Source organism: Oncorhynchus kisutch, linkage group LG6 (genome assembly GCF_002021735.2).
Source record: "Oncorhynchus kisutch isolate 150728-3 linkage group LG6, Okis_V2, whole genome shotgun sequence".
NCBI lineage: Eukaryota > Metazoa > Chordata > Actinopteri > Salmoniformes > Salmonidae > Oncorhynchus > Oncorhynchus kisutch.
Genome location: NC_034179.2, coordinates 58,367,681 through 58,393,130, shown reverse-complemented (window position 1 = coordinate 58,393,130; position 25,450 = coordinate 58,367,681). Strand labels below are relative to the sequence as shown.

Genomic DNA, 25,450 nt, shown 5'->3' with positions numbered 1-25,450 from the left:
AAATTCTTTAAAACGACGTTGGAGGTGGTGTTAGAGAAATTAACATTAGATTCTCCTGCAACAGCTCTGGTGGACATTCCTGCAGTCAGCATGCTAATTTCACACTCCCTGAACTTGAGACATCTGGTGTTGTGACAAAACTGAGCATTTTAGTGGCCTTTTATTGTCCCCAGCACAAGATGCACCTGTGGAATGACCATACTCTTTAATCAGTTTCTTGATATGCCACATCTGTTAGGTGAATGGATTATCTTGGCAAAGGAGTTATGCTCACTAACAGGAATGGGCACAAAATGAGAAATGTTTATGAAGAATTTCAGGGCTCTTATTCTAGTTCTTGGGACAAACCTTAGATGTTGCATTTATTTTTGTTCAGTATAGAATGTTGTCATTGAGAATTAATCAGAATTGACTTTGTTTAGACATTCCGCTTGTATTTTAGTTTCATGACCAGAGACAAAGCTTCAAAAACAATGTATTTATTCAGTCTTGATTATGGGATCCTTTGCACTGACTGATATGTCAAGTGAAAATCAAGTTATCAATTAAAAGTTTATGGAAAAACTGCACTTGTCCTTACAGTTGAAATATTCTACAGTTGTAATGTCAAACTTCTTATATAGCACTCGTACAACAAATGCATTTCAGGGTGTTCAAAGTCAAGCACAGAAAGGCATGTGGCACTTAACATCAACATCCTTCCGCTTGTCAGGTCTCTATAATAAGTGACCAGGTAATTCTCTCTACCACAAGCAAATGCCCCCATGGAGCTCATAAGTGTAGCCATGCAGCCTATTTTGGCAGTTCACAATATCAGCTGTATGGATGTGGAGTGTGAGGAGGAAGCCAGCCGGGCCCAACCAGGTGCAGTCAGTGGGGGGGGGCCTGTACCTGGCCGAAGACTACAAATCCTCTCTGTCCCGGGAGCCCAGAGGAGGATCTTCAGGTAAGGAACCGTCCCCAGGGAAGGTTCAGTGGAATGGCATGTCTCCTTGAACCTGAGCTAGAACAACCGCAACTCTCCCTGTACCAGACATTGTTCAAAAACAAGGGCACCTGGGGCATGCAGGCAACCAGGCTGGCATGGTGCTGTCGGTGGAGCAGATCACACTCATTGGATGGGGTGTTGTCTGTAAAGTGGGGCACATAAAGAGGAGGGCATCAGGCATTCAAAATGGCTACAGGGATGGATGTGTGGGAGTCAGGGCTTTCGGTCCTGGGAGCCTCACCTGGATGGTCTGGTGAGCACCACTGCAGTGGTTAGAGGTCAAGTGTCCTTATGGTGCAGGGGCATTACCATTGAAGTTGATTTCTATATCAATGATGGAGGGCCTTACAGCCTCTGAATACCATCCTCACTGGAACCAGGTCCAAGGTCTGTGCCACATCATTGGAAGGAACACCTGATTCTGTGTTGTTTTGACCACCAAGCCTCCATCATGACGACCTCTGACAGACTCGTAATTGCTCCTCCTGTCAGTACCCGCTTTCTGGGAAGCCAAATGGTCCAAAAATATTCCACATGGTTCATATACACACACACACACACACACTAGGCTCCTAGAATAGGTTATATTACATTAAAGTTTTGCTCAAAGCAGCCAACTAAAGTAAGTTAGTTCAATCACAGTCTGGTCTGAGTGCAGCTCCTCAGTTTTGTTAAGTAGTCCAACACAATTCACATTGCATAGTATCATGGTCAGTGGGAATTTATATCTGATGTTTAAATTATGTCTTACCCCCAGAGTGAGAGTACATCACTTCCAGCAGATCTCCTTGCTGAGGATGGCGTTGATCATGTACTGCTTCTCGTGGGGTGAGACTGATGTTTCGCATGTCACGCCTCATCTAAAACATGGGGAAAAGGGGACATCAAGTGACAATTTTGATGCATTTACAAATTCAATGTTTTACACCATTGTATCACTACTTAAGTAATATCTGTACTTTACTATTTATATTTGAGAACTTTTACTTCACTACATTCCTAAAGAAAATCATGTACCTTTTACTCCATACATTTTCCCTGACACCCAAAAGTACTTGTTACATTTTGAATGCTTAGCAGGACAGGAAAATCATCTAATTCACACACACTTATCAAGAGAACATTCCTTGTCGACCCTACCTGCCTCTGATCTGGTGGACTCACTAAACACATGCTTTGTTTGTAAATGATGTCTGAGTGTTGGAGCGTGCCCCATAGCTATCCGTAAATTAAAATAAGAAAATGTTGCCGTCTTGTTGGCTTAATATGGAATTTTAAATGATTTAGACTTACCTTTGATACTTATATTTGAGCAATTACATTTACTTTTGATACTTTAAGTATATTTAAAACTAAATACTTTTAGACTTTCACTCAAGTAGATTTAAATGGGTGACTTTCACTTGAGTCATTCTCTATTAAGGTATATTTACTTTTACTCAAGTATGACAATTGAGTACTTTTTCCACTACTGGTAGCCTCCATAACTGGACGCTCATGCTCGGATCACACTGGCGCAGGATGTCTATGCACCGGATGGTCTGAAGGATACACTCCTGTTGGACTGGAAAACAAAAGAGACATTTGGTCAGTGGTAAGTATTTTTCAATGCGGTATCACCATCTTTATCTGGACAGAAAACACATTGTTTTTCAGAACACAAAACTCACCTTGGACAATGTGACAAGGGGTCCCTCATCACCCCTCATCTTAACTCATGGGAACCATACACAAACATACTGTGCAGATATCTACAAATTCATCGTATCACATTTGATGAGTTTACTGACCTCTCCGTCCACAGGCTCGATCTGCTGTAGTCTACAACTGGACGGTTGCGCTCGGATCACACTGGCACAGGATATCATACCACTGGCACAGGATGTCCATGCACCGGATGATCTGAGGGGTACACTCCTGTTGGCCTGGAAAACAAAGACATTTGGTCAGTGGTAGTTTCTCTCCCCCCAATAGGTTGATTACTAAAATGGTAACATTATATTTAAATACCACAACCCACAGACTTGACTATAGTAACCGTAAAATAGACTGGACTTTGGTCTATCTGCACATCTAAAATCCTACTATGTGGATGGGACATTTCTGCTGGGATGGAGAAATTACCTGGAATGCTCAACTAGATGATCAAGACATTTGCCCGAAGAGGAAGTACTGCAATGAGCTATATGGCTGTACTTATTATTCTAATTCTCAAGAGTAAAGTTAAAACCCTGAGGTCACTGAGGAGGACCAACAGTGATAGGGGAATCGTCTGAAGGGGACTGACATGCAGTGGTAGAACATAAGGATTTCAACTAGCCTGGGTAACATTCAGGTCCCAAATCTGTGGCATGCAATTTTTGTGAGGCAAAATTTCACTGCTGTGTCAGGCTAGTTTGGCACATTGTCTACTAGCCCAGTCTGAAAAGTACTAGACTCGGGCAAGCTTCATTTCCATCCCTGTTGACATTTCCAACTGACTTCACAGGTCATTTGACTAGTGGACTTGTGGAACAAAACCGTTTCAGTGTACTGTATGGGGAAAACATTGAGGCCACAAGTACCTTGTGAGCTAGTTAGCCAGCTAATGTAGTTAACTTGCCAACCAAGGTGCCTAACTAGCTAGCCAACATTTGGCTAGCTAACTAGTTAACATTAGTTCACCGTTCGTGTAGTCAGAATTTTCTAAGTGGTGACATGCTAGCCAACCAACTATCCTTGCCGTGGTGCCGCCCCAATGTTAGCTACTGTAGCAAGTCTGACTACACAAATGGTGATTTAACGTTAACTAGCCAACGTTAGCTAAATATCCCTATCCTGGTGGGCTAATGCTAGCTAGCATGTCACCACGTGAAAAAAAAGTATGACTACACAAACCGTGAGTTAACTAGCTGAATCGCTCACTCAACACAAGTCATTCTAGCATATGCTGGTTCTCTTTTTTACTTCTAAGGTGCATTGTACACGCACGTTACCTACGGTCGGTGATTATCTAGCTAACCACAGTACCTAGCTAACCACAGAGCTTTGACCTAACCAAAATAGCTTGTTAGTAGCTAGCAAACCTTATCACACTGCTCCAGCGACGTCTCTCGGGGTCGGAAAACAAAATGTGTGTGTGCTTTTTGGAGTAGTGGTTACAATCCGGTACATAAGCACAGAACCATCCTTGCTTCTGATCGACGGAGACCTAAGGTTAGCTAGTTCGCTACAAAAGGCCAGAGGGCAATACAAATGTAGAAAATCTAGTAATTTTAAAAACTGCTAAACGTTGCTAGCTAATTTAAAAGAATACTAAACAAGACGAGAAATACACACTATCAATAATTTACGAGAAACTACAAAGGCTATAATACTGTATCTACATGGTAGTTTACTTGTTACTTGTCGATGAGAGTTTGCATGGAGAAACGTGCCTTGGGTGATGACGTCAAAGCTTGAGGCAGGATGTGTAGTTCTGTATGATCGCCACATTATGGGTATAATTACAAATTCATCATTTCATTTTTTTTGTGTGTGTGTGGGGGGTGTAAATTACAGGCAAACATATTGAGAAAAGTTACCTTGTCCGAGAGAGATTTGCGCGGTTATCAAAACGTCATGCCAGGATAAGCCTACAAAAAACAGACACCTTATATGAAGTGGTTCTAAAATTCCAGACCAAAAAAATGAATGGTTAAAAAAACGATTGGAAACATTTCTGGGTTTTACCGCTAGGTTCTATGGGTATTATGATTTATACTTAAGCAATAAGGCATGATGGGGTGTGGTATAGGGCTGTTCTTAGCACGATGCAACGTGAAGTGCCTGAATTACAGCCCCTAGCCGTGGTATATTAGCCATATACCACAAACCCGATGTTCCGTATTGCTATTACAAACTGGTTACCAACGGAATTACAGCAGTAAAAATACATGTTTTGTCATACCCATGGTATACGTTCTGATACCACGTCTGTCGGAACTATTCGCAACTAGGAAACTCGGACATTTCCGACGTACTAACAGTAGTTATACAGGTGCCACATCGAATCAGCAAGTCGGACATTTTCGAGTTTCCTAGTTCCGAGTAGTATTTGAATGCGGAATCAATACCGACTGCCTCTGCCCTGGTCGTGTGGCACCTTGACGTTTTTTCCACGTCGCAGTTCTCGTCATCGGTTGCGTTGCGTGTACGACTCGAGCGAGGCCGGAAAGATGGCGGCGCCCGTCCTGAGAGTGTCCACCCCTCGATGGGAAAGAATAGCCAGGCTCCTTGTTTGCGTATTGGGCATATTGTTGTCTTTATACGCCTATCATGTGGAAACGGAAAAGGCTAGAGACTCGAATTATCGGGCCATGTGTGACGTGAGCAATTCTATCAGCTGTTCAAAAGTCTTCACCTCCAGGTAATTTTAATTCAACAGCGGCGCGGAGTACTAGCAGCGCTCTGGATGAGACTGTGCGGTTTTTTGGCATCATTGTGCTAAACTGTCAATGTTTTAGCATGCGCTGTTCTTTAGTACGTTAAACATTTAAACTATTGATAATAAACTTAGCCTGTTTAGTGTGTAGAAGCTATCGTAGCCACATTGCTAACACTACGGTAGGTTACTTAGCTATTCACCAGGAAACAACTAAGTTAGCTACTAGCTGGCTGTTAGATGCTATGAAATTGTCTTTTACTTTGCATGGATGCACACTTGTCCTCCAACCGTAACACTGATATTTAGTTTTAATTAGACTGCTAAATTAGCTAGTTAGCGAATGGGGCGACACCCCTTATTAAGTTAACATTGGCTAGCTAGCTAGACGAGAGGCGTAGCCATTCAGCCAGTTTTGGGTAGCATTTTCATAGCCATGTGAATCGGCTGTCTACTCTATACATTGGAGAATACCTCAAACAAGTTTACCAAGATCTTAAACTGATGTCATTTTAATACGTCTCACTACAATTCTAGAAACTATAATTCCATAGCGATCTCAAATATGGGCCTTGCATTTCTGCCCTCGATGCTATTAGTTGGATTGTGGGCTGTAAAATGACAAGATAAACAACCTAATCCTTAGATTGGAAAATACAGAATTGTATATTAACAAAGTTGAATTCACATGCATCGACTGGACACCACACATAGTTGATCAACAAGTTACAGTATTTCCTTTATGCCATTTTTAATAACACCCAAAACGTCACCAGTGTTCTCCAGATCATTCCCCACATCCTATGTTAGCAATATTGTTCCAGTATTCGCTTTAGAACGTGTTAGTTTCGGCGGGAAAGGTCTGTTGAAACATAAGCACATTCCTTAGGTGAATTTGGAGAGGGATTTGCTGAATGTTCTCTCCTTGATTTACAACTGGGTGTGAGCTGTCAACCCCCACCAGTTTTCTTCTCCCCCTCTGCGAGTGAGAATGGGTCTGGTTGAAGTTATTTATTACAAAGCTGATCTGACCTATTTGGATCCTCACAGGACAGTCATGACAAGCGAAATGCTTGTGTTCCTAGCTCCAACAGTGCAGTAATATATCAAACAATACACACATCTAAAAGTAAAATAATGGAATTAAGTAATGTATAAATATTAGGACGAGCAAAGTCAGAGTGGCATTGAATAGAATTCAGTATACATGTATGAAATGAGTAAAGCAGTATGTAAACATTATAGTAACTAGTGTTCCATTATTAAAGTGACCAGTGATTCCATGTCTATGTACAGTTAGTCAGAAGTTTACATACACCTTAGCCAAATACATTTAAACTCAGTTTTTCACAATTCCTGACATTTAATCCCAGTGAAAATTCCCTGTTTTAGGTTAGTTATTTTAAGAATGTGAAATGTCAGAATAATAGTAGAGTGATTTATTTATTTCATCACATTCCCAGTGGGCCAGAAGTTTACATACATTCAATTGGTATTTGGTAGCATTGCCTTTAAGTTGTTTACCTTGGGTCAAACGTTGGGTGAAATTTGGCCCGTTCCTCCTGACAGAGCTGGTGTAACGGAGTCAGTTTTGTAGGCCCCCTTGCTCGCACACGCTTTTTCAGTTCTGCCCACACATTTTCTATGGGATTGAGGTCAGGGCTTTGTGATGGCCACTCCAATACCTTGACTTTGTTGTTCTTAAGACATTTTGACACAACTTGGAAGTATGCTTGGGGTCGTTGTCCATTTTGAAGACCCATTTGCGACCAAGCTTTAACTTCTTGACTGATGTCTTGAGACGTTGCTTCAATATATCTATATCATTTTCCTCCCTCATGATGCAGCAAAGCACCCCCACAACATGATGCTGCCAACCCCCGTGCTTCACGGTTGGGTTGGTGTTCTTCGGCTTGTAAGCCTCCCCCTTTTCCTCCAAACATAACGATGGTCATTATGGCCAAACGGTTCTATTTTTGTTTCATCAGACCACAGGACATTTCTCGAAAAAGTACGATCTTTGTCCCCATGTGCAGTTGCAAACCATAGTCTGGCTTATTTTATGGCGGTTTTGGATCAGTGGCTTCTTCCTTGATGTTGATATAGGACTTGTTTTACTGTGGATATAAATACTTTTGTACCTGTTTCCCCCCGCATCTTTTCACACCAAAGTACGTTAATCTCTAGGAGACAGAACGTGTCTTCTTCCTGAGAGGTATGACGGCTGCGTGGTCCCATGGTGTTCATACTTTATACTGTACTATTGTTTGTACAGATGAACATGGTACCTTCAGGCGTTTGGAAATTGCTCCCAAGGATTAACTAGACTTATGGAGGCCCACAATTTTTTTCTGGGGTCTTGGCTGAATTCTTTTGATTTTCCCATGATGTCAAGAAAAGGGCCACTGAGTTTGAAAGTAGGCCTTGAAATGCATCCATACGTACACCTCCAATTGACTCAAATTATGCCAATCAGACACTTCTAAAGCCATGACATTTTCTGGAATTTTCCAAGCTGTTTAAGGCACAGTCAACTTAGTGTATGTAAACTTCTGACCAACTGGAATTGTGATACAGTGAAATACTCTGTCTGTAAACAATTGTTGGAAAAATGACTTGTGTAAAAGTAGATGTCCTAACCGACCAGCCAGAACTATAGTTTGTTAACTAGAAATGTGTGGAGTGGTTGAAAAATGAGTTTTAATGACTCCAACCTAAATGGATGTAAACTTCTGACTTCAACTGTCATTTTTTTCTACCCCTTTTTCTGCCCAATTGGTTGTTAGTCTTGTCTCATCGCTGCAACTCTCGTACGGACTCGGGAGAGGCGAAACACGACCCGGCCAAGTCGCACTGCTTCTTGACACAATGTCCACTTAACCCGGAAGCCAGCTGCACCAATGTGTCAGAGGAAACACCTTACACCTGGTGACCTTGTCAGCATGCATGCGCCTGGCCCGCCACAGGAGTCGCTAGAGTGTGATGGGACAAGGACATCCCAGCCAGCCAAACCCTCCCCTAACCCGGACGATGCTAGGCCAATTGTGCGCCGCCCCGTGGGTCTACCGGTCACAGCTTGCTGCGACAGAGCCTGGACTGGAACCAGGATCTCTAGTGGCACAGCTAGCACTGCGATGCAGTGTGTTAGACCACTGTGCCTCTGGGGATGCCGTGGGTGAATCATTTCAGATCGTCAGTGACTTGTATGTCGGGGAACTTGACGCTTTCCACCTTCTCCACTGCAGTCCTGTCAATGTAGACGGGGCCGTGCTCCCTATGCGGTCATGAAGTCCTCGATCAGCTCCTTCGTTTTGTTGACGTTGAGGTTATTTTCCTGTCACCACTCCACCAGGGCCCTCACCACCTCCCTATAGGCTGTCTCGTCATTGTTGGTAATCAGGTCTACTATGGATGTATGTTCTGCAAATGCTTACAGTACGAAGAACAGTTTATAAAGCTGCATATCTAAATCTCTGGTAAACGGAAGGCATGTTATCTGCTATCCACTTCGTTTACATTTTTATTTTGCTAAAGGGGAAGGTCACTTTTTGCTGAAGGGAGGGCAATCCATTTTCATTTCTGAGGTCAGATTCTCTCCAGGTGACTCTTATTATAAATAACGTATACACCCTAACGGCCCGTCCCTTAAAGGGGCAGCTGAACATTTTTGTCTCACCTAATGATTGTGGTTGATTGAGCATGGATCCCTCCTAAGGACTTTTATTCATTCAACTTTTTGTAATTTCTTATCAAAACTTGAATCTTTAGATCTCCTAGATTTGTGTGCTTCTACATTTCTAATTAGGAGCACATGTACTCCTTGTAAAATGTTTTTATTATTTTTTATATCAGCGTAGCACCATGAAGTATAATAAATGAGCCACATCACTCAGCCATTTGTGGTATTGTAGACGCTTTTGTTGATTCTTGATGAAACAGTTCTACAACTGAACAGCTGTTTTTAATATTGTATCTAAAAAAAAAATTATACCATGTATTTGTTAAGACGCAGTTCATGAAATTCAGCAATATACCCCATTACTTCTTACTAGTAATACATTTCTTGTCTTATCAAAAAATGGGTTTTCTGTAATTATAGCGGAAAACACATTTTGGCTGGTAAATGATCTGAGTGACTAGTAGATTCTTTAAATCTACATGCCATAGTGGCTGGTGGGCCAAAAAGTTAATTTCCCTAGCTGGCCAGCATCCCTGTGGTATGATTTCGAGACCTTTTAGAGTCCATGCCCCCCGACGAATTGAGGCAAAAGGGGGTGCAACTCAATATTTAGGACTGTGTTCCTAATGTTTTGTACACTGTGTAGGTCCTAAATGCATTACTTAAGTGCTGCTGTGAACAACACTGTGGTGTGATCCCGTGGAGGCAGTGCAGGGAGGGGAGACGACAACCAGGACCAGTGGTTGTTGCGCCACTCAGGTTTCCAGGGTACTTTGTTATCTTGCTTCTGAGGCCGTACAGTCGGCCTCGGGAATTTCCTTTTGTTCCCTTTGTAATGGTTTTACGAAATTCTGCTTTTACTTTTATGGTTATAGCTTGTATATGACACCTGTTAAGCCTTCCTATTGAGATACTGTATCAACATGGTTATATCATTTAGGATTGAAGACGTCACCCGTCATATCTTTATGATTATAACTTGTAAATTACACCATTTAGGCGATCACCTTATCAGAATCTCACCCAATAATAGCTTGACCTTCTCAGACATTTTCCTTGGCGTACATTGCTATTTGTTTTTCAGGTTGAATACATGTATTTGTGAATTTGTCCCTGCAATTCATCATCAAGATTACTAACACATTTCCATTTGTTTTTTCCTAATTTCTCCCCCTGTGTAGGTGGGGCCGAGGATTTGGACTGCTGGGCTCAATCTTCGGAATCGACAGTGCAATGAACCAGCCAAACAGTGTCTATGGAATTTTCTTTTATGTCTTTCAACTGTTACTAGGTAAGACTTTCGATTCCACAGCCATGCTATGCAAAGTATGGAGAGAATTTAGGTGACAAGCCTCCTTGAAAAGTCACTTTGGGCTATTTGTGCTGACACACCACTGTCAGGCCCTCACTTCCTCTTTACTATTTTTGACTGCACCCTGGCTCAGATAAGTCCTGAGTCAGGACTGTGGAGTATATTAAAGGTAGCGTTGTCACTATACCAGAATGTTTTACTTCAATGCCAGGTTTAGTATCACGACACTCCATATCATCAAGATACTCTACCGCAGCAAAAAAGGCGTATTAGCCAGTCACAGAATGGCACTTGACCTAGACAGAGAAAATCAGCTAATGCTAAATCTCTAAATAAACCAGGTAAATCAAGATGTAGGCCAGTGGTCACCAACTTTTTATCTTTTCTTTTTTTACCGCTCAGATTAAAAAATAAAAGACTTACGAAATGTAAGCATATACAACATTAATAAACGTTCTGTAGGAATTAGATTTGTGCAGTGGGCCTAATACATTATCACATTCAGGTATTGGCTATATGCCTGTCTTGCCAATATTGTTCTTCTCAGACCAGGTATTCCCAAACCAGGGGTATGCGCAATGCCTTCGGGGGTACACCAAAAAGTGATTCATAATCTTTTTTTTTTTTAAGTAACATTTTCAAACAGTCAATTTATATTTTCCAATGGGCAATTTGGGTAAGATTTTTTTCTTGCCTGAGTAGCCTCGTTTCACTGCCAAAAATAACATGTTGTTAGTCCAGCTAGCATGGACACTGAGTCTGATGCAGCCGAAGAGCTACTCCCCCCTTACCCGGGAAAGCACCGAACAACAGACAGGGACGTTGGACCATCGAAGACGGGCAAATATGATGAGAACTACATTGGTTTGGGCTTCACTTATATTGGGAGTAGTGCCTTTCCTCAGACACAGTGTGTTATATGTGCATAAGTACTATCTCACAACTTGATGAAAACTTCACTCTTGCGCAGACATTTAGAAACAAAACATGACAATAAAAAAAATTTGCCACAGGAGTTTTTTGAGCGAGAATTAAGACTACTTTCGAGTAGTAAGACGTGTAAATATAAGCAACAGATACCATTAATAAGAAGGGGGTAGAAGCATCTTATATGGTGAGCTACCGAGTGGCTAGGACAGGCAAGCCCCATGCTATTGTGGAGGACTTAATTCTTCCTGCTGCCGTGGATATGGCTGGAACAATGCTGGGGGAAAAGGCCCCAAAAAACTATACAAACAATGCCTTCATCAAACAACACTGGTTCACGACGCATCAGTGATATGGCAGGAGATGTTTTGAAACAATTACTGCTTCGCATACAAGCTAGTGATTTATATGCGTTACAGCTGGATGAGTCAACAGACGTGGCGGGCTTGGCACAGCTCCTAGTATATGTCTGTTACAGCTGGATGAGTCAACAGACGTGGCGGGCTTGGCACAGCTCCTGGTATATGTCCGTTACATTTATGGGGGGGTCATAAGGAAGACATCCTCTTCTGCAAACCCCTGGAAACCAGGACAACACGAGAGGATATTTTTAAAGTACAGGACAGCTTTGTGACATCAAATGGACTTTGGTGGTCAAGATGTTTTTATTTTTTGTAATTTTTATTTCACCTTTATTTAACCAGGTAGGCTAGTTGAGAACAAGTTCTCATTTGCAACTGCGACCTGGCCAAGATAAAGCATAGCAGTGTGAGCAGACAACAAAGAGTTACACATGGAGTAAACAATTAACAAGTCAATAACACAGTAGAAACCAAAGGGGGAGTCTATATACAATGTGTGCAAAAGGCATGAGGAGGTAGGCAAATAATTACAATTTTGCAGATTAACACTGGAGTGATGAATGATCAGATGGTCATGTACAGGTAGAGATATTGGTGTGCAAAAGAGCAGAAAAGTAAATAAATAAAAACAGTATGGGGATGAGGTAGGTGAGAAAGGGTGGGCTATTTACCAATAGACTATGTACAGCTGCAGCGATCGGTTAGCCGCTCAGATAGCTGATGTTTGAAGTTGGTGAGGGAGATAAAAGTCTCCAACTTCAGCGATTTTTGCAATTCGTTCCAGTCACAGGCAGCAGAGTAGTGGAACGAAAGGCGGCCAAATGAGGTGTTGGCTTTAGGGATGATCAGTGAGATACACCTGCTGGAGCGCGTGCTACGGATGGGTGTTGCCATCGTGACCAGTGAGCTGAGATAAGGCGGAGCTTTACTGATGGAGCAAAAGCCATGACAGTGAGACATAGTGGAGTGGTAACGCGCGTGCAAGCAGTTGCTCCCGACGCCACTTGGGTACACTGCAGGATCCGCCGAGAGGCTCCTGCGGCCAAGGGAAAATGCCTGACAGCTTGAAAGACGTTTTGGACACTACAGTGAAAATGTTTAACTTTGGTAAAGCAAGGCCCCTGAACTCGTGTTTTTTCTGCACTTTGCAATGACATGGGCAGCGACCATGTAACGATTTTACAACATATAGAAGTGCGCTGGTTATCAAGGGGCAAAGTATCGACAAGTAAAAACATATTTTTTTTTTTTTTTAGACTAGCTTAAAGTTATTTTTACTGACCATAATTTTCACTTGTCTGACCGCTTGCATGATGAGTTTCTCACACTACTGGCCTATCTGGGTGATGTTTTTTTCTCGACAGAATGATCTGAATCTAGGATTACAGGGACTCTCCGCAACTATATTCAATGTGCGGGACAAAATTGAGGCTATGCATTAACAAGGACCACACACAGGTCTTTCCAACGTTGTTTGATTTTATGTGCAAATGAACTCAAGTTTACGGGGACAATGTCAATGTGATATAGCGAAGCACCGGAGTGAGTTGGTTGCGCAAATACACAGGTACTTTCCCGAAACGGATGACACAAACTAGATTCGTTATCCCTTTCATGCCCTGCCTCCAGTCAACTTACTGATATCTGAACAAGAGCCTCATCAAAATTGCAACAAGAGGTTCTGTGAAAATGTATTATAATCAGAAGCCACTGACAGATTTCTGATTTGGGCTGCTCTCAGAGTATCCTGCCTTGAAAAATTGCGCTGTTAAGACACTGATGCCCTTTGCAACCACGTACCTATGTGAGAGTGGATTCTCGGCCCTCACTAGCATGAAAACTAAATACAGGCACAGACTGTGTGGAAAAGGACTTAAGACTGAGACTCTCCAATACAACCCAACATTGCAGAGTTATGTGCATCGTTTCAAGCACACCCTTCTCATTAAACTGTGGTGAGTTATTCACAATTTTCGATGAACAAATAAGGTTTTGTATGTAAGATGGTTAAATAAAGCGCAAAATGATTGGTTATTATAATATTATTATTTGTGCCTTGGTCCTATAAGAGCTCTTTGTCACTTCCCACGAGCGGGGTGTGATAACACACTCTTATGTTTAATAAACCTAACGTGTCCTTTCAGTGTCTTCCATAGAATTAGGAACACTTGACTATGTCTTTCACCACTGTGAATATTTTTACAGGTCAAAGCCACTTACATTTGGATGCATAAATAATATATGCTTGTCAACAAACCTATTATAGGGATCAACAAATAGATTCAGCCGTGGGCTGGAACATAATTGTACATCATTTGGGGACTCTGCAAATTGACCGCAAGAAGCTCAAACAGATAACATTTCTATTTTCAAACCTTCAGTACATTTGTATACGATCACATATCTCTATTTTATACGTGGGAATACTTTGGAACAGATCTCCAAAAGTAAAATCACTTGGAGCTGATTTGACTGTTTTTACAGTATTTTGTCCAACAATAAAAATGTTTAAAAAGAAATAGTAATAATCTTGGGGGGCCAAATAAAATCACCCACGGGAAGCCAGTTGTGGGGAATCCTGCTCTATTATATACCTGCCATGTTGGTGTCCTTAAGGTAGTAGACCTAGATCAGTGTAATGCTTCTTGCTGAGCCAGTGTAATGCTTCTTGCAGGGCCCCTTCCTTGTGTGAAGTCATAATATACACTCCCGCCTGACTGTCTGATGTCCTGGTGGGAGGTTGGTGGTTTTCCTGACTCAGTCCTGCTGGTTTAGCCAACTGGTCCTGACTCAGATCTGTTCCCCTGCTGACTGGCCTAAGGGCCCTGTGTTCTGCTTAGCCAACTGGTCCTGCCTCAGAACTAGAGCCCCTTTTACCCATATTCATTTACTACACAGCTGGATTTGACTTGCGTTACAGTGGGTGAAACTTACTGTCCGGGCATTGTGGTTAGGTTAGTGAGGATATAAGTTGTTTAAAAAAATGAATCATTTAGACGTAGGTTGAAGGGACCATGGATTAGCTGGTGTCTCAGAATGGGAATTCTCCTAAAAAGAGCTTGAGCGAGAGGGCCTTTTCTTCTATGGCCACTGGACATTGTTTCATTTTTTTATTCTCATGATCAAGTCAGCTAAGAAGACTTAGGCTAAACGATATGGCCTAAGGCTTACTGTACAGTTGGTTTCTGTTGCCCCATTCTTGCTGCTTTTTTCACACTGGATTTACACAGTTCCCCCTGTTAACTAAAAACCGGTAGCTTTAACCTTATCCTGTAGCACTCTCGCCCTTGTACACAATGTGTTTGTCCCTTTCCCCTCTAATGTCATTTCATCACTATGAATAGAAGCCTGTGCCAGAACCAGTCTGTTTAGAATGTCCTCTACAACACCTGCTCTTCCTCCTTTAACCAGAGGGTCCTGTGTCCTGTCATGCATCTGGCTCAGTGGTTTACTTTCTTAAGCAGACCTTGGTTCAAACACCTATTTCATCAGAAAGAAAGGAGGACCAAGATAAAATGCCTTTTATGGCATTGGAAACAAAGTTTAAAAACGCCAGCGTGTTTTGGGTGCATGGCTTTCGTCAGGGAGCGCAAAGATATAATATTTGATTTGATCAACCCTGACTTTGAAGAGGGAGTGGTTACAGAAATCATTTGTAACACTAGTAAGCAATACTATACATGTTAAAGTGAAATACTGTAGATATGTTATCAGATGCATCTCAAGGCTAGAAGCATCAGAACCCCCAGAAAGGCAGTTCCAACCCTGAATATGACTGGTCACAGTGTTAAGAATAAGATAACCATTTATTTTATAGTACACTGTTACACAGCTAACATGGACCACAACAGTCTAAACATAGCTGAGGGAAATAGAGCAAAAATGTCCACTAGATGACAGTAAATGGACCCATCACAACCCTACAGGAAGGGTGAGAAATCCATATCTTCATTTAAACCAGGGTACTTAGTGGCCTGTCGTTTGTAAATCCATATCTTCATTTAAACCAGGGTACCTAGCGGCCTGTAGTTTGTATATCCATTTCTTCATTTGATTTATTTTTCATTTTATTTCAGCTTCATTTAACCAGGTAGGCAAGTTGAGAACAAGTTCTCATTTACAATTGCGACCTGGCCAAGATAAAGCAAAACAGTTTGACACATACAACGACACAGAGTTACACATGAAGTAAAACAAACATACAGTCAATAATACAGTATAAACAAGTCTATATACGATGTGAGCAAATGAGGTGAGATAAGGGAGGTAAAGGCAAAAAAAGGCCATGATGGCAAAGTAAATACAATATAGCAAGTAAAACACTGGAATGGTAGATTTGCAGTGGAAGAATGTGCAAAGAAGAAATAAAAATAATGGGGTGCAAAGGAGCAAAATAAAGAATTAAATAACATTTAAAAAATACAGTGGGGAAAGAGGTAGTTGTTTGGGCTAAATTATAGGTGGGCTATGTACAGGTGCAGTAATCTGTTCTGACAGTTGGTGCTTAAACCTAGTGAGGGAGATAAGTGTTTACAGTTTCAGAGATTTTTGTAGTTCGTTCCAGTCATTGGCAGCAGAGAACTGGAAGGAGAGGCGGTCAAAGAAAGAATTTGTTTTGGGGTGACCAGAGAGATATACCTGCTGGAGCGCGTGCTACAGGTGGGTGACGCTATGGTGACCAGCGAGCTGAGATAAGGGGGGACTTTACCAAGCAGGGTCTTGTAGATGACATGGAGCCAGTGGGTTTGGCGACGAGTATGAAGCGAGGGCCAGCCAACGAGAGCCTACAGGTCGCAATGGTGGGTAGTATATGGGGCTTTGGTGACAAAACGGATGGCACTGTGATAGACTGCATCCAATTTGTTGAGTAGGGTATTGGAGGCTATTTTGTAAATTACATCGCCGAAGTCGAGGATTGGTAGGATGGTCAGTTTACAAGGGTATGTTTGGCAGCATGAGTGAAGGATGCTTTGTTGTGAAATAGGAAGCCAATTCTAGATATAACTTTGGATTGGATATGTTTGATGTGGGTCTGGAAGGAGAGTTTACAGTCTAACCAGACACCTAGGTATTTGTAGTTGTCCACGTATTCTAAGTCGGAGCCATCCAGAGTAGTGATGTTGGACAGGCGGGCAGGTGCAGGCAGCGATCGGTTGAAGAACATGCACTTAGTTTTACTTGCATTTAAGAGCAATTGGAGGCCACGGAAGGAGAGTTGTATGGCATTGAAACTTGCCTGGAGGGTTGTTAACACAGTGTCCAAAGAAGGGCCAGAAGTATACAGAATGGTGTCGTCTGCATAGAGGTGGATCAGAGACTCACCAGCAGCAAGAGCGACATCATTGATGTATACAGAGAAGAGAGTCGGTCCAAAAATGGAACCCTGTGGCACCCCCATAGAGACTGCCAGAGGTCCGGACAGCAGACCCTCCGATTTGACACACTGAACTCTATCAGAGAAGTAGTTGGTGAACCAGGCGAGGCAATCATTTGAGAAACCAAGGCTGTCAAGTCTGACGATGAGGATGTGGTGATTTACAGAGTCGAAAGCCTTGGCCAGATCAATGAATACGGGTGCACAGTAATGTTTCTTATCGATGCCGGTTAAGATGTCGTTTAGGACCTTGAGCGTGGCTGAGGTGCACCCATGACCAGCTCTGAAACCAGATTGCATAGCAGAGAAGGTATGGTGAGATTCGAAATGGTCGGTAATCTGTTTGTTGACTTGGCTATTGAAGACCTTAGAAAGGCAGGGTAGGATAGATATAGGTCTGTAGCAGTTTGGGTCAAGAGTATCCCCCCCTTTGAAGAGGGGGATGACCGCTGCTGCATTCCAATCTTTGGGAATCTCAGACGACACGAAAGAGAGGTTGAACAGGATAGTAATAGCCTGTTCGGCAGCAACAATTTCGGCAGATAATTTTTAGAAAGAAAGGGTCCAGATTGTCTATCCCGGCTGATTTGTAGGGGTCCAGATTTTGCAGCTCTTTCAGAACATCAGCTGACTGGATTTGGGAGAAGGAGAAATGGGGAAGGCTTGGGCGAGTTGCTGTGGGGGGTGCAGTGCTGTTGACCAGGGTAGGGGTAGCCAGGTGGAAAGCATGGCCAGCCGTAGAAAAATGCTTATTGAAATTCTCAATTATAGTGGATTCATCAGTGGTGACAGTGTTTCCTATCTTCAGTGCAGTGGGCAGCTGGGAGGAGGTGTTCTTATTCTCCATGGACTTTACAGTGTCCCAGAACTTTTTTGAGTTAGTGTTGCAGAAAGCAAATTTCTGCTTGAAAAAGCTAGCCTTGGCTTTTCTAACTGCCTGTGTATAATGGTTTCTAGCTTCCCTGAACAGCTGCATATCACGGGGACAGTCAGGTCTGGGGAGAACCAAGGGCTATATCTGTTCCTGGTTCTAAATTTCTTGAATGGGGCATGCTTATTTAAGATAGTTAGGAAGGCATTTTTTTTAAATCACCAGGTCGATTAGAAAGGTCTGCTCGCTGAAGTGTTTCAGGGAGTGTTTGACAGTGATGAGTGGAGGTCGTTTGACCGCTGACCTATTACGGATGCAGGCAGTGATCGCTGAGATCTTGGTTGAAGACAGCAGAGGTGTATTTAGAAGGCAAGTTGGTTAGGATGATGTCTATGAGGGTGCCCGTGTTTACGGCTTTGGGGAGGTACCTGGTAGGTTCATTGATAATTTGTGTGAGAATGAGGGCATCAAGCTTAGTATCGTAGGATGGCTGGGGTGTTAAGCATGTTCCAGTTTAGGTAAACCAGGGTACTTAGTGGCCTGTAGTTTGTAAATCCATATCTTAATTTAAACCAGGGTACTTAGTGGCCTGTAGTTTGTAAATCCATATCTTCATTTAAACCAGGGTACTTAGTGGCCTGTAGTTTGTAAATCCATATCTTCATTTAAACCAGGTTACTTAGTGGCCTGTAGTTTGTAAATCCATATCTTCATTTAAACCAGGGTACTTAGTGGCCTGTAGTTTGTAAATCCATATCTTCATTTAAACCAGGGTACTTAGTGGCCTGTAGTTTGTAAATCCAAAAACTTTCCCTTTGGTTTAACTGTTTAAGACGGTCCCCTTTTCTAAGAGGCCGGAATATGATCAATACCCATAGCTTGTAGGGAGGCAGGGTTTCCATGGTGTAGGGACTTGTAGTGCCTTGCCATGGGGTAGTCTTCAATGCCTACCCGTATGTCATACTTGTGTCCAACTAAGCGGTCTTGAAGGCGTCTCTTTGTCCGTCCAATATATAACACCTTGCACTGTGGACATTCCAATCAAATCCAATTTGAATTGGTCACATACACATGGTTAGCATGTGTATGTTATTGCGAGTGTAGCGAAATGCTTATAAACTTAAGATTTTCTGGGCTAACAATGTAAGAAATACTCCATTAAAAAAAACAGAATTACTGCACAGTTTCCTAAGGACTAGAAGCGAAGCTGCCATCTCTATCGGCGCCATCTTGCCTTCAAGATGGTGCCGATAAATCTGTAACCACATGAGTGGTTTTGCAGTTAATGAAATGCTTGACTTGATACTCCATTTTAGAAGCTGTCAACAAAATACTTGCATTTAAATGAGCCCCTGGGTTTGTGGTCTAGCAAAGTGTTTTGAGAGTCACCTGGAAGAGAGCTGTAGACTAGTTTGTCATTTAGGGTAGGACACTGCTTAAAGCTTATAACTGGTGGCTCTGGGAAGACTTGGCGTAGTGACGTATCACTTTGGAAGATTCCCCGAGTCTTTTTCATGATTCTTGTAATGTTCTCTGCATCAGTCCTGTATTTTGTAACAAATTACACTCGGATGTATCACGAGGCTCTCCCCTTCGCAACAAGTTCTCTCTGTCAAGTAATCCTGCATCTATCAGGACCTGAGCGCTGTAGCCCCGATTCAAGAAGCCATTCTCCAATTCAGCAGATTTGGCACTGTAGTCTGTTTCCTGATTGCAAATTCTGCAGATTCTTTGGAATTGGCCATATGGAATGTTCTTTTAGCCTTTTTGGTTGGAAGCTGTCTGCTCTCAGAATGGTATTCCAATCTGTAGGCTTCCAAATGATTGATGTGCAAACAACCTCTGTCATTTTTACTGATGTCAAGGTCCAACAAATGTTATCCTTGCTGTACTCCATAGTTTGATGTGAGGGTTAATGCTGTTAAGGTATTGGTGGAAGGAAATAAGTTCATCTTCTGAGCCGGACCAGAACAGGTAAACATCATTTTAGCATCCCCACCATATAATCCGGTCAAATAACTGTTTTTTTTAGAAGGATCTAAACTGAAGTATTTTTCCCATTTTACATAAGTACAAACCAGCGTAGTAAGTGCTGTAGCAAGCTCACATGGTACATCCTTTAACTTGTTCTGAAAGACAGATGTTATTATTAAGAGTCCAGTCAGTGAGACCATGAATTCGTGGGAGGCAACTTATGTGCAACTTATGTGACACATTTTTACTACTGAACTTATTTAGGCTATCCATAACAAAGGGGTTGAATACTTATTGACTCAATACATTTCAGCTTTTAATTTTTTATTCATTTGTAAAAATGTCTAAAAACATAATTCCACTTTCACATTATGGGGTATTGTGTGTAGGCCAGTGACACAACAAAATGTGGAAAAAGTAAAGTGGTGTGAATACTTTCTGAAGGCACTGTAATTATATGTGTATCACACAATGCCTGACTGCAATATGCTACCCAGGAATATTCAACACTGAAATCTGTTATTCTGACAACAATGAAAGGCCGGGTACTCGAGAAATGGTGCAGAGCTGCCAATCCGTGTTCATGTTCAATGGTGGTGTATAGAGACTCCACATCCATGTTGACTAAGTCATTTCAAAAACTTCCTGGATTTGATTGAGCTTGCCCGGCTTATTGGACGAGTCCTAAAACTGCAAACCCACCCATCTGGCACTGTAGAAGATTTCAAATAGTATTTTGAACCCAGGTCTGGTCTTAAGCACTCCACTTTCAGTTGAAGGGTGCAGCCAGAGTTTTGTGGTGGTCACTCACTAGTGCAGGTTACAAATGAGGGGCCTAAGGGCTGCATAGCACAGAAGCCACCGCTAATGTGATGGGTCACTGACTGAGTCCAAAATGGCACCCTTTTCCCTATACAACTTTTGACCAGATTCCTATGGGCGCTGTTCAAAAGTAGTGCACTATATGGGAAATAGGGTGCCATTAACAGCCAAGTGTCTGATCTCTGTATTTATGTACATCAACGTCAACCATGAGTAAGCAAATAAGTAAGACTTAAAGCTGACTGGCTCTCATTCAAAGTCACCTGACAAAGGCATTCCCCCCTGATTCAAGTGTACAAAGGTCCAGGCATTTCGTGACCAGCGTTTTTATCCAAAACTCTTGCTTTTGTCTGTTCCATGTAGTAGTGTTTGTCAAAGTGATTTATATTTCTTCACTGCCACCTTTGCACAGCATGTCTTACTGTATTTGTTTGTGCAGGGCACGTCATGTCCGTAGCCTAAGCCCCTGCTCTCTCTCATCTGGTTGGTTCCAGGAATCACCGTGAGTGCGATGGCTGCCCTGATCGTCATGACGACGTCCATCCTATCGGTGATGGGCTCGCTCTACCTGGGCTACATCCTCTACTTCGTCCTCAAGGACTTCTGCATCATCTGCGTCACCACATACGCACTGAACTTCATTCTCTTTATGCTCAACTACAAGCGACTGGTTTACTTGAATGAGGCCTGGAAGCAGCAGGTTCCAGCCAAACAGGACTAAGATGGGTTGTAAAAAAGAACAGTAGGCAAGTGAAAAATAGAACAAACAAAAAATGAAATGTGACCTCTTGAACAGAACATTTTGACTTGCCACCAGGAGACCTTGCTTCCAAAACAATGTTTATTCTGCTGTGTGTTATAAAAAAGAAACCAGAAGATTACATTAGAAAAAAAAAATTGGGCCAGACATCTCTCAAGTTCATTGTTGCATAGGTGATGGAAGGATAAAATAAGAGGGAGAATTTGTTTCTTAAAAAAAAAAATCTAACTCCTGTGACACAGGTGATGAATAGGGTTATGGGGCTGAAAACACATTCAATCCAAGCAAGCAGGGAAGCAACGGCAGAATGCCAGTCTTCACTATGGAAGATGGGAGGACAGGACACCCTTCTCCTGAACCAGAAGGACCAGAACATGGAGGAAAACGGGGACTTATAGGAAGGTGTTTACTTGAAATAAATAGGAAGGTCCTGTTCCTGCACAGCTGACCGGGTCCGGAAGCTAGCTGTAAACATTACTACAACCTGAGCGGAACTGAAAAATGGGTCAGAATACAAAATGCATGGTCTTGGGGCGAACAATCATACAGTTCACAGCAGCAGCTTTGATTCCATGAGGAGAGAGAAACAGACGAACAACAAACACCACACAAGAGTTGTTTTATGTTTACACTTTACAGCAATTTTGTTTTGTCTTTTGAAAAGGACCACTAATAAGAAACATTTGAGATTGTGTGAAATTCAGTCAGATTGTGTTTTTGTTTTCTTTTAGAGATTCTGTAAATAGGTGCTGAGCAGTATTCCAGGCTAGATTGTGATTTAGTGTTAATGTAGACTTTTAAGTTTAAAAAAAAAATCAAATAATTGAATCACAAGATGAGGAACAAAAAAGTAACCGAAATCAAGTCGTCATCTGGGTGAATTGAGTCTGCATGGAGATCTGTTTTGCAGTCAGTCAGTGTGTGACACCTTAAGTTCCTACAATCCCAAGCGAGGCATGCTGCTCTAAGTTTCGTGGATCTAATGTGAGTCAAGTCAAGTGCTCACTGATCAGTTTCTTTCATCTCTTTCTCAGTCGCTCTCACCGTGGTCCCAAGGCATCTGATAAGCCCTTCCTCAGTGTTCCACTATTTACACTGGAAAACAAGGTCCAGGTAGTCCCAGCTGTTTCATTTAGATTTCTTACAGTTGGTGCCTAATGAACATGGCCCTAGTTAATTTCTCCTCTGCCGAGACTACTTACTCTCCATAATGGCACCTTCACTGTCTTGTCTTTATTACGTGTGATAAGCATTCCTGACACCACACGCTACTGTAGGAGTGGGATCCATGAAGACTTATGTGCCTAAAAGAGGTGTGAAGTGAATGACCTTTATTTTGTTGGGAGGAGGGATATGTGATGTATCACTACTTTTTGCTCATTCTCACCATTGTTACATTTTATTTTATCATTAACTGAATTGTGTACTTAAATGCTTTGTTAGTGTCTCACCCCTCTCCTGTATATTCTAATGGTAATGTAGCACAGGCGGCTAAACACGCAATGATTGTCTGTCCGCTCAATGGTGTTGATAGTAGTAGGCAGTTTTGTTCATTAAAAAAAAGTTAAGGCATTTTTGTAGGTTACTGTTGTTGGTTGAGAAATAAGGTTAATTGTCTCTCTCTTAATTGTACAACAGCACTGTTTGTGGGGAAGGAAACCACACAGTACTCAGTGTCCTTGCCTCTACCTCTCAGTATTGCCCACGGTGTGTGGAACAACCCAAGCCAGTTGTAACGTCCAGAACCAGTGCCAAGGGAAGCAGACGAGCTGATGGATCAGCTTAAAGCCATTCAACCCCAAATAATATTGTACTTGTTTTGTGAGGTTGCTTTCCAATGCAACATCCCCTGGCTCACATTGAACAACCTCATTGATACGGTTTTAGATGGGCCCTTATCTTAGCTACGTGTTATATGGCAGATTGTTACATAAGTCGGTTTACGAGGTACGTATTGGTTGCATTGTAACTCACTAGTTCTGCAATTGGTATTCAAAACGTGGTTGTTGTATCAGAATTTTATCAGTGACTAACTCACTGAGGTCATTGGGAAGAGACACCATTGCACGATGACACTGATCAAGAAATGAAGCCTGTGTGCTCACTTCTAAAGCTCCACTCCTGGAGGTTGATCTAAAGCAGTCTGGCTGCATTGTACAGACGTTCCTATGGGTTACTCACTGTGTCTGTTGGCACTGTCAGCCATCAACAAACTACAATAGCAATCATTGCTACAGTAGTTCAGTGCTGTAGGGACATAAACCCATGTTACTATGGAATTATTTGTGAGACTTGATTAATAGTCCCACAATTCCAGAGAGGTGGGTGGAATATGTTTGGCTTATTAAATCACAAGTCAAAGTCACTAAAAGAAGCTTACAAACAGTGTTCCTAACCTGTTAGATGAGGAGTCACCACATTTGACGTATGTTTTTGTCAAATTAAAATAATTGAATAAAGTCAATAGAAACAGCTAAATGCATAATACGCCCTCAGCTAATCCTGATCAGTGTCCTGTTTCATAATGTGTTGAGTGAATTCTAAAAGGTCCCAAGATTTAGAGCGAAGAAGGTCATGTTCGCTGCATCAACAAATGCCATCAAAAGTGCCTTCTGTTGGCTAGTTGGCAAGAGCACAAGCAGATCTGAGACCAGGCTACTCCATAGACCTTGTGGGTAGAAATGACCCACCAAAAAGCCTGTCTTGTATTTAAACGGTCATTGTTTTTTTTGTTTTTTTTACCCAATTCTCTTAACTCTATTTTCAGTACATGAATCTTCAAAAAACGTATCTTTAATTTCTCTGTTATTAGAGATGGGCACTTTTTTTTGTTTCTGAAAAAAATATATTCATTGTCCGAATTACAATATTGTAAAGTTCTTATTTCTTTCTCTGACTGTGACTTAGTGAAATAATAGTTATTTCTTCCCTAATGTTGTATAAATGGACTCCATTAGTAACTACACCCTTTAGCTGTAGAGTTAACATTATGGGTTATTTTAGTAGGAAAAAAGGATTGGAAGTCTACGAATCCATGTCATCACATTTCTTTGTGGGAGAAAGACTAGGTTTGCTTTTGTATTTGCCAAATATTAAGTTGAAAAAAATGCTGTATTTTCTTACATGGAACAGGTGTTACGTGAATGGTTGAGATGGGTGCAGAGAAACAATCGGATGAAATTCTGTATTTGCTTCCCTTGTGAGAAACTGTTGCGGAAGTTGACACGAGTGAACATTTTAATTGTGTCATTGTGTGGAAATGTCTACCATTAAAACATTCCTTCTGAAGTGCGTTTTCTGTGCCTCTTCCTATGACATCTCACTCTTGAATTAATATTTCACTGAAAATATGTAACTGAAAATCTTGTCAACTAGCAAAATGTTTAATTGGCAACAGCTATTCAATGTTTATGCTGTCTCAACACGTAACGTTGGGTGTTGAAAATAACTTAAATCCATTGGGTTGATAATGTCAAGGTTTCACAGTATAAAGCTGTGGTGGTTCTCTTCCAGGGAACGGACTTACTAGTAAGGAAGGAACAATATTTAGGAATCTCTACAGTTCATTACTAAGGGCTAGATTCAATCCGGATGTTGTTATTTAGCTTGATTTTAAATTGAAACCTAATTTTCGATTGTGCCAACATACAGTACCTAGTGAAAGTCTACACACCTCTTTAGGTGTTTTTTTGCGGGGGGGGGGGGGGTTGTTTTAAAATGGATCATTATACTATGGATCATTTAGCTATTTCATTTTGAATTTTAGGACCCCTGTAGGTATCACTTTTTATTTATTATTACTAAACATTGAATTTGGCCTTATTATCAATATACTCACTGAATAACATTCATACATGGCAAAATGGTCCAAAAATAAATCTAAAGGAAGTATGAAGTCTGTCTCCTATCTGAGAGACATAAGTAGCTCAGAAAAATAAAGAATTTACAGTGGAATTACCCGTATACATTTGAAATGGAA

General features: G+C 41.7%; 1 protein-coding gene and 1 long non-coding RNA gene across 6 annotated transcripts; one reads left to right on the top strand and one right to left on the bottom strand.

Annotated features, from left to right (window-relative positions):
* Positions 1-463: 463 nt before the first annotated feature.
* On the bottom strand, positions 464-5,183 carry LOC109893038 (uncharacterized). 5 transcript variants are annotated; one of them, XR_004210349.1, is made up of 9 exons: positions 4,917-5,031; positions 4,552-4,602; positions 4,366-4,445; positions 4,054-4,196; positions 2,779-2,913; positions 2,422-2,552; positions 1,740-1,848; positions 1,230-1,490; positions 464-1,130 (listed from the first exon to the last, which is right to left on the bottom strand). It is a non-coding gene; the product is annotated as an uncharacterized LOC109893038 (long non-coding RNA). The 5 variants fall into 5 exon arrangements; XR_004210350.1 differs by having other exon boundaries at positions 4,054-4,163; XR_004210348.1 differs by lacking the exon at positions 4,917-5,031 and adding an exon at positions 5,083-5,183 and having other exon boundaries at positions 4,054-4,445.
* On the top strand, positions 4,763-24,759 carry LOC109893037 (vitamin K epoxide reductase complex subunit 1-like protein 1). The gene is made up of 3 exons (XM_020486032.2): positions 4,763-5,375; positions 10,251-10,360; positions 21,206-24,759. Exons 1-3 carry the CDS (start codon positions 5,068-5,070, stop codon positions 21,430-21,432), a joined length of 645 nt encoding a protein of 214 aa, XP_020341621.1. The 5' UTR covers positions 4,763-5,067; the 3' UTR covers positions 21,433-24,759.
* The last annotated feature ends 691 nt before the right edge of the window (positions 24,760-25,450 follow it).